This window comes from Oryzias latipes, chromosome 9 (assembly GCF_053564925.1).
Source record: "Oryzias latipes strain Hd-rR chromosome 9, Olatipes_Hd-rR_3.1".
Taxonomy (NCBI): Eukaryota; Metazoa; Chordata; class Actinopteri; order Beloniformes; family Adrianichthyidae; genus Oryzias; species Oryzias latipes.
In genome coordinates, this window is record NC_136245.1 from 7128250 (window position 1) to 7142711 (window position 14462).

At 40.3% G+C, this 14462-nt stretch overlaps 1 protein-coding gene across 6 annotated transcripts in view; it reads left to right on the forward strand.

Moving 5' to 3' along the window:
• Positions 1–14462, forward strand: part of zmat4a (zinc finger, matrin-type 4a) — a 176944-nt gene that overhangs the window by 82196 nt on the left and 80286 nt on the right. For all 6 annotated transcript variants that reach the window (XM_078952559.1, XM_078952558.1, XM_078952555.1 and 3 more), the window contains one exon: positions 5719–5875. In XM_078952559.1, the coding sequence (XP_078808685.1) occupies positions 5719–5875 (157 nt within the window). The remainder of the gene's footprint in view (positions 1–5718; positions 5876–14462) is intronic.

The following is a 14462-nucleotide window of genomic DNA, read 5'->3' on the forward strand; positions in this document are numbered from 1 at the left end:
TATTTTCTGTGAAAAACTGTAAACTGGATAATTACCAGCCATTGCGAGAACCGTGTAAATTGTATGACAGGCATGAACAAGCGTCTATTTAGTTTGGGTCACTTGACCTTCATCTGGTGTTATCAGGTACAGAACACTGGGATAAAAACAGTCTGTTCTTTGGACACAGATTGAAATTCCACCTGGATGAAAGCAGCAGCTGCGCTTCATGAAAAAGCTTCCAAAGTAAGCAAACAAGTCACAGCGGAATAAAATCTGTCATAGTTTGCCTTTTAGTCAGCAGACACTGTTTTGACTCAGTGAATTAAATGATAATGCTTTTGTAAGCCTTTTGACATCTCTACATGTCAAACAGACCAAGCATAAGTGAATTTCTACATTTTTCTATGCAGTTGTTAACTGTTTTAGCTGCATGACTTTATTTGTGATAGTAGCATTTAGGCCTATTTTAAAGCTGATTATTGAGAACATTTTGAAATAATTATCTAATCGTTCTAAAATCTTTTAGTTTGTTAATGAACGAATGGAAAAGTGGAACTGGAAGCTTGCTAGAGCTTTTAGTTTTAAGTAAACACCCAGTATATTGAAAGTTGACTAAAGAAATTGGATTATTTGCTTAAAATTCAAAACTATTTAAATAAAAAACTTCTAATTTTTTTTTTCATTTTGCAAGGACCTACTCAACCCATTTGCCAGTTGTTTTTTATATCAGTCTATTTTATTTTCCAAAAAGAACTCACAAACAAACAAACAAACAAAAACATATACCTTATATACCCGAGTTTGTGTATTTATCTGTGCAATTATGTTTGTCTGGGTACTGTAATACTTAGCCTGATCTTTTTCCCATTATTTAGGGTGTATTCAGATTAGACACACATTTTGTTCGCTCAAGGTGAACCAGTTTGTTTCCCTCAATAAATCAGAACAAATTTTTTGTCTGAAAACACCCAAGTGGACCTTGGTCTGGGACCAGGAACTGCTCTCTGAGCCATCTGTTGAGGTGGTCTTGGTTGGTTTCCAATCCAGTCGGGCTGAGGTCTGGTTTTCTCTGAGTTTCCTCAGTCTGAACAGGCTCTGTTTTCTGAGCGGAACAACTCGGCCAAAACGGCCACCCAATCGGGCATTATGGGACGTAAACAGAGAGCGTTGGATAAACACGGATCAGCGAAAGGACACAGCGACCCATTGAAATTTGGTCGGTTGAATAGAAGCTCATAAAAACAACTTTTAACAAGATACACGTTGCTTCTCACACTGTTTTCCTGAAAATCCACATGTCATAAACACTCATCAGCGTAGCTCCTTGGTGGTTGTCTCTTCAGCAGACTTGCAGGATGACTCCGCCGTACCAAAGTAAGAAGTCAAGTGTTGTGCCTCAGGTTGATACAGACACTCAAAATTGGTCAGCGAAATATAAAGTTTGAAAAAGTGAACTGTCCCACTGCCCCACGCTCCTAATTACTGGCCAATGAATGAAGAGATCTTTAGTCATCTTTAGAACTCGATCCAGACCAATGGACTTTTCCAGTTTAAATACCCCCTCGGTTTCTAACAGGGAAATAAACAACAAGCTTGGAAGGAATAAGCTGAATAACATTTTTTTTTTAAGTCTAAAAATAACTAACAGTTTTTCCACATAAAAACTGTATGTTTACCGTATGTTTCTTCCCATAAGCAACCACAGAGAAAAAGAGCTTGTCTAACATTAAGAGTGGATGTAAACTTTACTGCCGCAATTTTTATTTTTTTATTGAATACTTTTTTATTAATGCTAACAAGCCAACACCTAAAGAGTTGAAACGGCTTGTGTTAAACATTCTTAGCCTTTTTTTAAGCTCAATAGAAATTTCAGCATTCTGAATTCAAATTCAGATTTTTACTTTTTAAACCCCATTTGAGAGCATCAAGACATTTCTATATGTATAATGCAAAGAGTTGATGTAAACAGATGCCTAATTTACCTCAGCTGGCTTCAGTGGTGCAGAGCAGTGATTCCACTTTGAGCTTTGAGATGACTAAACTCAGTTTATCATTAAGTGTAAGACCACCCACCACTAAGAGACAGTGTTGCATCATCCTGCAGCTTATGATGTTAGCCCACTCACATTTAAGGTTTGACACCCAGGCTTGGGATTAAAAGGAAAGAAAATGATCTGGAGAACTGCGTGTGGAGCTGTAATCCTTTAATGTGGTTGTGGAATGATGTCCATGCATGTAAGTTTGGGATCTGCAAACAAAAGTTGGAGATCAGTAAAAAACAAATCCAAGTGCAACATAACTTTGGATTTTTGTAACATCGATTTGTCTTTGAGTAAAACATTTTTTTTTTTTGTAAAGATTCTTTGAATAATTGTAAACATAATTTATAGCTGTAAAAAAAGGTTTTCACATTTACAAAAGCTCGTTAGGTCTTCAGAAACATTCTTTCAGGTCCTCATAACAGCATATACAGTGTTTTTCCTACACACACAAATCAGACATATTCCATTGTAACAGATTAGTCAATTCATTACATGCTGGATCCATTAAATGTGAATTTTGCCAAAAAGAGTAAAATTATTTACTTGAAAAGTAGTGGGAGGAAGCACATTTATATATTAAAGCACCCCTTTACTCGGTGTAATTGATACTTTTGCAAATGCACACCATTTATCAAATCCATAAATAATAATAGTATCAAAAAAAAAAATCAAATTTGTTCAAATAGAATTTACTTTGTGTGTTTCCTTATGACAATTTTTCTAAATCAGGAATAGAACAACATGATACCTTGTGCATTGAATGGCACAGGAAGGAAGCAGACTGACAATTGAAGATGGTTCAAAACTGGATTTAGGAACAGAAAAGCGCATGGGGTCAAATGAGGAACATCTTAAAATAAACAAAAAACCAGATTGTAAGCTTGAATAGCACCACTGGCATTTGGAGAAGTCACAACCCAGAAAAAAATTTAGAACTTTCAAAATTTTTTTGAAAATTTTAAAATATTGTTTAAAAATGCCCAAACTTTGTTTCATACTGCACAAGTATGACAACACCATCAAATGGAAATACAGTTGGTTTTAAGCCTCAATATTGCATATTTAACAGAAGTCAAGATGCAAGCAGGAGAAATCTCAGTTACTTGATTACTTTTTAAAAATTATTTCTAATAAGCTTTTTGCCCTACACACACAAGTCAAAGTCAACGTTTGTGAAGGAATTTGTTTTATTATTATCATTGCTTAAATGTATTTGGTTAAATGTATGTTTAAATGTTAACTCAGATTGACCTTTTTACCTCTTCTGAAAACAGTTGTGTGTTTGTTCATCTGCTTCTCATCTCCCACCCAGGATGAGGGGTTTACGACACACTGTCCTCAGCTGATAAGGGACACTGTTTGAAGTTAGAATCCAACCAAATGGGTCATTATACGACACCCCCTAATGAACTTTTCCTCTTTGTCTTGAAAATGTTACCTCCTTCTTGTGTTCTTAATAAAAGGTGCACAGGGAGAGGCAGACCTTGGAGAAGAGAAACGTGGTGGACCTTTTCCAACACATTTGCTCCTCTCCCTCGTGCATGAGAAACTTGATTCTTGTTGTGGTTTGTTGTTTATAATTGTGTTTTTCTTTAATGTCTAGATGCATTTATCTGACAACGTTATTGTCGATTCTTCACATGTGCATCACATACAACGAATAGAAATTCTGTTTCTTACTCTCTCATGCCTGTTCAAGAGAAAAAAAAGGAAAGAAAAGAAAGACAACTTACAACAACTGCATTATTCAGTTTGCACGAGAGTCTAAAGGACATAATTTGTTTTTTGAGTGCAGTGGAGTAAAATTTTAACCTTTTAGGAGAAAAAAATAAGTGCAGTAAAGTTTCTCATTTAACTTAAGTCAAGAGTACTTTAATTATTTTACTTGTTTACTATCCACATTTGGCGTTAAGCAATAAGAGGCTACTTTATTTAGCTTTGTCTGCTAGAAAATAAAGAACGGCTCCCTGAAAAACACCAAGACTAATGCACTAAATACAAGAATTCTTCTGTGAGCCAATGGAAGGAGACTGAGAGCTACTGAGTGTAATTGAGTACAAGTGAAGCCACCAATTGATCCTTTGAGAGCAATTAGTGTTTAAAGGGCCTAAAGCAGAGTGCCAACTGGCAGACTTTATATTCTGGCAATTATTAGGCATTCTTAATGAGTATTTATCCCTGAAGGTTGCATTTGTCCTCCGCTCTCCTGTCGTCCAAATTCCATCAATCCTGTCTTCAACAATGCTAGTAAATCACATCCCCATTATTCATTTTGATTGGGGGAATAAGGTTTTATTTTAAACACTTGGTGAAATTAAATATGCATTACACATGAATACAGCATTTATATTCTGCATAAAATAGGAAAAAGCGTTGCCTTAACTATTGATTTAGTATTTCACACTGCTCCAAGTACAATTGAAAGTTGTGAAATTTCAGAATTGTTTAATGATCTTGAGATATGGTCATTTGTGTCTGTTCTCTCTGCCAATAAAAAATGTATTAGGCTTCACCTTAAGTTTTATTTATGCTGCACCTTTCATAGATGAAATAACAAAGTGCTTTACGTTGCCTCATTATAAACTAAAATCAGCCATTGATTCAAAGCACCTCAAAAATATGTCTTAGCTGCTTTGTGAAAATCGCAAGCATTAGTCACAACTGCCCCTACAGGTGGATATGGGCTTTCTGCAGGTGAAAAATGGGACTTTGAAATATCAAAGTTGTAGATCACTCGGTGAGCCTGTACGGCGAAGATGTCCACACACATTTTTTTCTGCAAGTGCAAGGCGCAGGGGGTCAGTTAGTGCTGTCCAAGTAAAAGGCGTGCGCTCCTTGTCTTTAATGGATAACAAAGCCAAGCTGCTGAAGGTGCTTAAAAGGATTATTGACACTTGTTTGACCTTGGTAAACTACAAAGGCGCACCACTTGATGGATTGTTGGAGCATTATTGGTACATTATGGGTGTCAACTGTACTTCAACTGTTTGTGAATGAGTTGAATAGAGTTTGACTCATCTGATAGTTTTGTTTCAGTGGATGTCTCGCATAGTCAAAAAAAAATGTGTTGCCTTTCAACATTTTCAAATCATTCTTCGACCAGAGAGCCACAAAGGAAGGGTCAAAGAGCCACATATAGCTCCAGAGCCTCAGGTTGCAGACCGCTGGTATAGAGGAACTGTTTGTTAGAGGTCATTGTATCATGCAAGTAAACGGGCCATCATCTTCCTTCATTTTAAAGTGAGTCAGTTAAACTGATATGACATGAAAACTCAGCTTTATAACAGGGGGTATTCAAAATCAAATTAGAATAAAAGGATGACTAGCACCCCTACATTAACTCAGCCTGCCTTGCAAGTCACTTTTTCCTCTTTCATCTTTGTCAAAACGCAGAAAAAACCCAAACCTTGTCATTGGACACGGCTTTATGTGTCCTCCAGGCATAATGGTGTTTTGATTCAACATATACAAATAGAGGGTCAATCTCGCAGAACCTCCTTGACACAACATCAACTTCATTTGCATCAAGTCTTGATGGATGCCCTTTAAATGGTTCTAAAGTGGTTGAGGTGAAGATGGAGCCGTTTTTGAAAGGAACACGTTATAAAAGCTCTCACAAACCCACTAAATCTGTGGATGGACTGATGCATCATCCATTCAAAATCTGCTTCTTTCTTTTGTATTTTTCTTTCAGGGCAGTGATGAGAGTGACGTGGACAAGAATAAATGCTGCACATTGTGTAACATGTCCTTCACCTCAGCAGTGGTGGCGCAGTCACACTACCAGGGTAAAATACACGCCAAGAGGCTAAAATTACTACTGGGAGAGCAGCCTGCCATCACAGCCAAAGGTAAATTACATTTAAAAAGAAATCTAAAGCATTGTTTATGCAGTCAAAGTGATTTGTTTTGTAGAAAGAAATTATTGTGGAACAAGAGGTAGGATGCCTCATGCATTTGTCGTTTAAATATGTTGTAGGAGTGCCAAATGGAGTCAAACCTCACAGCAGATTTCATTACATTTTAAAGCTCTGACTGGATATCGGCTCTGGTGAAAATTCTTCTGATTGTTTAGAAATCCAGTCAAGCTTTCTTTATATAAAAAAAGGGCTTTTTATGCTTTAAACAGCTGAAAGCACTTTACAGGTAAAAACTAACAAACAGAATAAAAAATATTGAGTTTAAACCAACCCACCCCTTTGTCCTTTCCGCTCCGCCTATTGAGAAGTCCACCTCATTACCCCCCACACAAGGAATACTGGCACGAAACCTTGACTGTAATTATAAAAGAAACATATGTCTCTGCTGTGAGGAAATGAGTCATTAGCTTCAGGTTTTACCCAATAGCAAATTGTTTTTCTAAATTACTGAGTGCTTGTTTTTTTTATTTGTTTTTTATCTATATTTGCGTGGAATAGTGGTGTGAGATATTGGTGTCAAATGCATAGACAGTAAAAACAATGGACGAATCGAGGTGTGATATCACCTATAGAAAATGCCTTACTTCAGTCAGACAACTCATGCAGTAAAGAAGATTTATTCCATATTTCTTTTAGTTTGGTATAAGGCTCCGTTCAGATACATAAAACAAAGAACCCATAGAAAACTTTGGGTATTAAACTACCCCTAACAGAGCTCACAGGTGGAAGCCGGGGAGGAGGGTGTGGTGATTAACGCAGAGTTTACGGAAATGGTAAAAGAGGACCTGGAACTTAAGTAGGACGCTGAACAGGTGAGTTGATTAGACTGAACTGCCTGCAGGGAGGAGTAACCACCTAACCGCACTGCTTGAGTTGCCTGCCCGAAATACTCCCAGGGTCGGCAAAATCCCACACCTTTGCTTCCTGATATGGGCGCTGCATGTTGAAACCAGTCAATAGTGATTGGTCCAAGTCGCCCTTAGTCATTGTATCTATGGCAATGGTGACAGTAGTAGCCATAGATACGATGACTCAGAGCGACTTGGACCAATCACTGTTTCAACATGGCAGCGCCTATTTAGGAACACGAGAAGGGAGGGGTTGAGCTATCCATTGTTTTTACAGTCAATGGTAAAATGTCACATACTCTGCGGAAATGTCATGTGAGGATTAGCAAGAAACATTGCAGGAGCCCAAGAAGTTAATCTACTTAAAGGTATTCGAGAGAAACAGTGCTGAGAGGTTTTTGCAGTCACTTGCTTTAACAACTTATTCTGTTTGTTTGTTTATTAAGTTACTTTCATAAAGAAATAGTAATAAGCGACTCGTCGCATTTCGGGCAGACACTCGGCAGAATTGCAGTTTACTCCCCTAGGGCGGGTCTGTTAATTAACCCACCTGCTTAGCGTCCTATTTAAGTCAGGTGTACAATTGTTCATTCTCTCTTACCTTCAGCGCTCATTCTTCGCCGGTCTCCGAGCCCGCGGGTCTCCTTCTCTTTTGGCGTCTTGCCATGTTCCCCCGTCCTTGGGAAGGATGATCCCCATCTTTCTGATGTGGGGTTTTGGTTTCGCCGCGTCTGCTCTCCTTAATTTCTCCTCCGCTCCGCGGGCGGCTGCCGATCCGCGGGCGGCTGACGGCGCACAGCGCGTTCGTTTCGCCGCGGTCGCGTGCATCTGCAGGGGGTGTGCTTTCCGCAATGTTCGGGATGTCCGTGCCCCCCGATCAGGAGTAGTCGGGTCTTCTCGTCTGCCGTGGTCACCCCAATTATCCACGGTGAGCGTCGTGCGGTACTTTTCCCATGTAGTTTTCTATGGCTGCGTCTCGCTTCCTGTTTACTTCGGTGACGTCACGCCCCTAAGGACCCTGGGAGTTGTAGTTTTTTTCGGGTCCTTTATGATGCACTTCTGATTCTTTTTCTGCTGCGTAGTTCTGCGTCATCCGGTTGTTTTATTTATTTTTTTTTTTCAGGGGTTGTGGGGTCCTTTCTGTGGTTGTGAAGGCTGGCAGTCCTCGTTTGGACAGGTTTCTCATGCTGGCTGAATTTATCGTGGCTTTTAGCATTTATTTTCTATTGCTGTTTTGTTCTTTGGGAGCTATGTGTACATCTTGATTGTCTTTAATTTGATGCTGGCTTTATTATTATGGCGGTTCTTCTGTTTGTTTTCTTCGTTGTTGTAGCTGCTGGTTAGTTGGAATGTGAATCAGTGTCTCTTGGACCCGTCTCTGCGCTATGGACATTTTCCCTTATGATTGGTCTCTCTTATGCAGCGTCTATGGCTCATTTTATTCACTCAGCGATCCTCATTCATTGCCCCGCACGTTCTGCTCCGCCTGTTTTTCCCTGCTCTGTGTACCCCAGTGGGTCCTGCCCTGTCCTCAGGGACTTGCGTCGGCCGCATTAGTGAGTGTGTCGGTCTCGTCGCGGCCTTGTTTTCTCGGCTGGGGGTAGTTCGATCCTGGGCCGCGTGTTCCTGTTCTGGATTTTCGTGTTTTGCGTTTGATCTTTCCCTCTCTATGCCTGGAGTGGTTTTGTGATGAATGTTGTGTCTTCAGGCTTCCTCCACTTGTTCTCCTGTGTCTGCGCCTTCTGGTTTGGGGGAAAAGGATTTAAGAAGAGTGGTTTGTGTTTGACCGGCCGCCAGAATCTACAGCTCTGATGGTTCTTAAGGGGTCGTCCGGTTATTTCATCCTTGGAGATTATATTAAGGCTGTTTCAATATTGAATGATAGTATTGTGTCATCGGTTGACTTGGTTAATTAACACTTTGAGCAACTTCTACCCTGACCATAGGAAATATATCACTTGCGCTCTCAAGCTTAGTTCAAGAGTTAAATCTTGTGTCCACAAGTCAGTCTTCGGTCTGACTTTTCTAAGCAGATGGCACTCTGCTAGATGCATCCCCATTTGGAGGCTTGTTATACTCCGCCTCTGAATGCTTAAGGTTCAGTCTAGCAAAAATAATATCAAAACCATGATCCCTCATGGCTCTCAAGTTCTCTTTTGCAGTATTCAGTCGCCCTTGGCTAAATAAAAAATTTGAGAACCATTAATATCATATACAAGGCATCAAATCCAGCCGAGCTGTAATCCTCTGCTACGTGGGATGTTGACCTTCCTCATCTACAAATCTCCTTGGCTACTCTTCCCATCTACTACTCCTACTCCTCGATGGCCTCCTGAAGGTGCGTCCCTCTGAAACTGTCAAAGGTTACTTTATCATTGGAATATATAAAACAAAAAATTGGTGTTAAGATTCCGTGCAGGTCATATATTTCACTATTATTTCACTGTTGGAATTTGTAATTATGGTGGTTTCTAGGGTGCGATAAATCCACAATGGGTCTTTACCTTAACTATCTACTAAATTTCACTTTCTCAGATTTGTTTTTAAAAAGCACTGTTATTTAATTTATCTCAATCATTTTGAAACTGATCAGTTTCTGGGTTGTTTATATATTCTTGTCAAGACTAATACTGCTTTGTTTTTTATCTATGCATCGCATCCTGAGCCTGCGAACCCTCACGCCCCGATCAGCTTCTCCGTTTCCAGGAAATGATGTCACCCATGCATTCCCTGATCTGGTGCTGCAACGATGACTGCTCAACGTACCTATTGCTGCACTGAAAGTGAAGGGGTGGTGGACCTCCTCTGCGTTCCAAGGACACTTCTGGCTTGAATCAATCTATGTCAGCTGCAGAATGAGTGTGAAATTCTTGGATTATAAATGTTGAAAGAAAATTATTTGTCAGGTGGAAGCCTCAAAATTTAGGTTGCTCTAAGTTGTATCAATTCAGTCATTTTAATTGGTATGCCAAATGGGAGAAAACTTTGTGGCCGTTAAGCTCGTTGTGGTATTGTCGTTGGAGTTCGTAATAATGGCAGTTATTAAGCCTGCGTTAGTAGCATGCATGATGTGTATATAATGGCGTCGAGCCCGTCATAGTGTGATGGCAGCTTAGAATAATGGATTTTACTAAGCTTGTGTGAATATTATGCCAGATGAAATGTTTATGGCCGTTAACCCCGTCATAGTATGTGATGGAAGCTTCAAATATGGGGTTATTTCATTCATGGCATAGGATGTCATCGGGAGCATTGTATTGGATGTAAGTTTGTGTCATCCTAGGGTCGTCCATGGCGGCTAGAATTATAGTTCCGCCAGCGTTTTGCGGACGTGGGCTTTACGTTCTAAGATCAGGTAGGAGTACTTCTTATGTCGGCTCCCATTTCATTTCTTTCCCTCTCTCTTTGAGGTAGTATGCTCCCCTGGTGAATGGGAGCGGCCCAACGGTCAATGGTGCCGGGGTAAACACATAGCAGATACACTAGATAGCATGTTCCCTTCGTAGAGTGGTTCTCGAACGGGAGCGGCCCAACGGTCAATGGTGCCGGGGTAAACACATAGCAGATACACTAGATAGCATGTTCCCTTCGTAGAGTGGTTCTCGAAGGGAGCGGCCAAACGGTCAATGGTGCCGGGTAAACACATAGCAGGTACACTAGATAGCATGTTCCCTTCGTAGAGTGGTTCTCGAACGGGAGCGGCCAAACGGTCAATGGTGCCGGGTAAACACATAGCAGATACACTAGATAGCATGTTCCCTTCGTAGAGTGGTTCTCGAAGGGAGCGACCCAAACGGTCAATGGTGCCGGGTAAACACATAGCAGATACACTAGATAGCATGTTCCCTTCGTAGAGTGGTTCTCGAAGGGATCGGCCAAACGGTCAATGGTGCCGGGTAAACACATAGCAGATACACTAGATAGCATGTTCCCTTCGTAGAGTGGTTCTCGAAGGAAGCGGCCCAACGGTCAATGGTACCGGGTAAACACATAGCAGTCATACTGGAAAATGAAATGAAGTGAAGTGAAAATGGAATGCAGCCGAAAACACACCTCATCTTATTTACACACTGATTATACATTCACATTTTCTCTTCTGGATGATCTTGGCGTTGGGGGTTTTTGTTACCCTAAAGCGTAAGGAAAATAATTATCTTAAGAGAAGTCCTCCCTCAAGTAGAAGCCGCGAATGATGAGTATAAAATGCATGGTGTTTAAATTGAATCAGGTTGTGTAATCTTGTTGGCTCCCCTCCAGTCTTCTTTTTCTCTCTCTCTCTTCAGATAGTATGCTCCCCTGGTGAACGGGAGCGGCCCAACGGTCAATGGTGCCGGGTAAACACATAGCAGATACACTAGATAGCATGTTCCCTTCGTAGAGTGGTTCTCGAAGGGAGCGGCCAAACGGTCAATGGTGCCGGGTAAACACATAGCAGATACACTAGATAGCATGTTCCCTTCGTAGAGTGGTTCTCGAAGGGAGCGGCCAAACGGTCAATGGTGCCGGGTAAACACATAGCAGATACACTAGATAGAATGTTCCCTTCGTAGAGTGGTTCTCGAAGGGAGCGGCCAAACGGTCAATGGTGCCGGGTAAACACATAGCAGATACACTAGATAGCATGTTCCCTTCGTAGAGTGGTTCTCGAAGGGAGCGGCCAAACGGTCAATGGTGCCGGGTAAACACATAGCAGATACACTAGATAGCATGTTCCCTTCGTAGAGTGGTTCTCGAAGGGAGCGGCCAAACGGTCAATGGTGCCGGGTAAACACATAGCAGATACACTAGATAGTATGTTCCCTTCGTAGAGTGGTTCTCGAAGGGAGCGGCCAAACGGTTAATGGTGCCGGGTAAACACATAGCAGATACACTAGATAGCATGTTCCCTTCGTAGAGTGGTTCTCGAAGGGAGCGGCCAAACGGTCAATGGTGCCGGGTAAACACATAGCAGTCATACTGGAAAATGAAATGAAATGAAATGAAATGAAGTGAAAATGGAATGCTGCCGAAAACACACCTCATCTTATTTACACACTGATTATACATTATACATTTACATTTTCTTCTTCTTCTGGATGATCTTGGTGTTGGGGGTTGTTACCCGAAAGTGTATGGAAAAATAATTGTCTCAAGGAATTGAACGGAGCCTTATGCCAAAACGAAGTTGTGAATCAAATTGTGAATGTCATCCTAAAGATGTTGTGAAATAAATGTTCTTCTGCAAGAGTTGTCTGACTGAAATAAGCGACTCGTCGCATTTCGGGCAGACACTCGGCAGAATTGCAGTTTACTCCCCTAGGGCGGGTCTGTTAATTAACCCACCTGCTTAGCGTCCTATTTAAGTCAGGTGTACAATTGTTCATTCTCTCTTACCTTCAGCGCTCATTCTTTGCCCCTCCCTCCTCCCCGGCTTCCACCTGTGGGCTCCGTTACGGGGGTTGTTACCCGAAAGTGTATGGAAAAATAATTGTCTCAAGGAATTGAACGGAGCCTTATGCCAAAACGAAGTTGTGAATCAAATTGTGAATGTCATCCTAAAGATGTTGTGAAATAAATGTTCTTCTGCAAGAGTTGTCTGACTGAAATATATATAAATACCATAAAAGAGGTACCTTATTTTCCACACTATAGGGTGGATCGGCTTTTAAGGTGCACCGTCAATGAAAGGTCTATTTCCGTCCTAATATTGTATGTAAGGCGCACTGAACAAGAAGGTGCGCATTAAGCGAAACAAAAGAGGTAGTAATTCAGTCAGTCAGTCAGACTTTATTAACTGTCTTCACAATAATTCTACATGTTTCTTTTTACCATGCTACACATTAGCCAGATTAGGAACATTAGCCATGTTAAAAGCGTTGGCGTATTTACAATACCTGTATTTTCTTTCAACTTCGGTAACTCTTCAACCATTAAACACAATTGACATAATTTCAGCAGATTCTGAAGTGCAGAAAAGCAAATTTGTGTTGATATACCACACTTTACAGCACATGTGTCAAACTCAAAGACCCGCGAGAGCATATACGTTTTTAATTTCTTAGAATAAAAAAAAAATTGATGTGTATTTATTCATATCTAGGGGGAATCAGACTTGAAATATTGGATTGGGCAACTATACATTAGGACTTAAACCCTGTCCATATAACCTAACCTGACAGAATCAAATGTATAAGGATTTATGCTAGAGTAACAAGCAAACATATGTTTTCTATGCAACTGTAATTGTCACTTTAAAAAGTTATAATAAATAAATGAGTTATTTAACAATAAGGAGTAGTTACGTTTATTTTTCTTTAACATTTATTTACATGTATAAGTTATATCTGGCCTTTTGAGGTCAACCACTATGCTGATGTGGCCTTTGGTGAAAATGAGTTTGACACCACTGCTTTACAGTATTCAAATGCTTACGTCGTAAATTTATCTCAACACATTCTTATGCAGAGAAAAGCGACTTTGCCTCATTCTGCAACACATTACGTTAAATAGTAAGTAAATAAATAAATAGTTAATATGCAGCCAATGTGAAAAGCCACTTTTCTCCAAATCAAACTCAGCTGATTCATGTTGATCACTGTCACAGAGTTATGATGGGTCAAAGACCGTCTGTTATTTAAATGTCTCCAGGGACATCTCTGTATTGAATATTGAATCACATCCGTGTCCTTCTAAATAATTCCCTTTGGTCTTTTCCACTAACTATACACCCCGCTCCACGCTCCAAACAGGAAGTACCTGTCAGCTCCAAGAAGCCAAAATCCCATAGACTTTTATTGAGAAAAAAACAGCTACTACTCAGTCATTTTATTTGTCAAAATAACCATTCTCGCTCCACAACCTTTTTTTTTATAAACATGTACTTGCTTATCCTATTTTTTTTATTTATTTATTGCAAGCCATTTAAGTTATAAACTGGCCAATCATATGCCTCAAAGTCATGTAGTGGCTCTAGCCCCTAACACCTAATGTTCATGACGTTTGACTGACAGATTCTCTCGAGCCCGCGTTCAAGTGGTAGGGGTGTGGTCTTCCAACGAGCTCGCTCCTGATTGGCAAAAGTGATTGCCATAGAAACATCGATTCAGACTGACTCCAACCCATCACTGCTGATGTAGTCTTGCTCCAACATGGCGGTGTCTGTATCGAGAAAAAAATGGCGACTGAATCGACTTTTTTTTTTTTTTGGAACGAGAGTAAGTCATTTTATCTGGGTTACATCTAATTTACTCAGTGCAATTCTCATAAACAGTCAATGGTCTTGTTGTTCCCATTTTTAATAAGATCTGTCATTGTCAGATAAATGCATCTAGACATTAAAGAAAAACACAATTATAAACAACAAACCACAACAAGAATCAAGTTTCTCATGCACGAGGGAGAGGAGCAAGAGTGACAGAAAACGTCTACCACGCTTCTCTTCTCAAAGGTCTGCCTCTCCTCGTGCTGCTTTTATTAAGAACACAAGAAGGAGGTAACATTTTCAAGACAAAGAGAAAAAGTTCATTAGGGGGTGTCGTCAAATGACCCTTTTGGTTGGATTCTAAGTTCAAACAGTATCCCTTATCAGCTGAGGACAGTGTGTCGTAAAACGCCCTCTTAGCTGGGGATGAGAAGCAGATGAACAAACACACAACTGTTTTTAGAAGAGGTAAAAAGGTGAATCTGAGTTA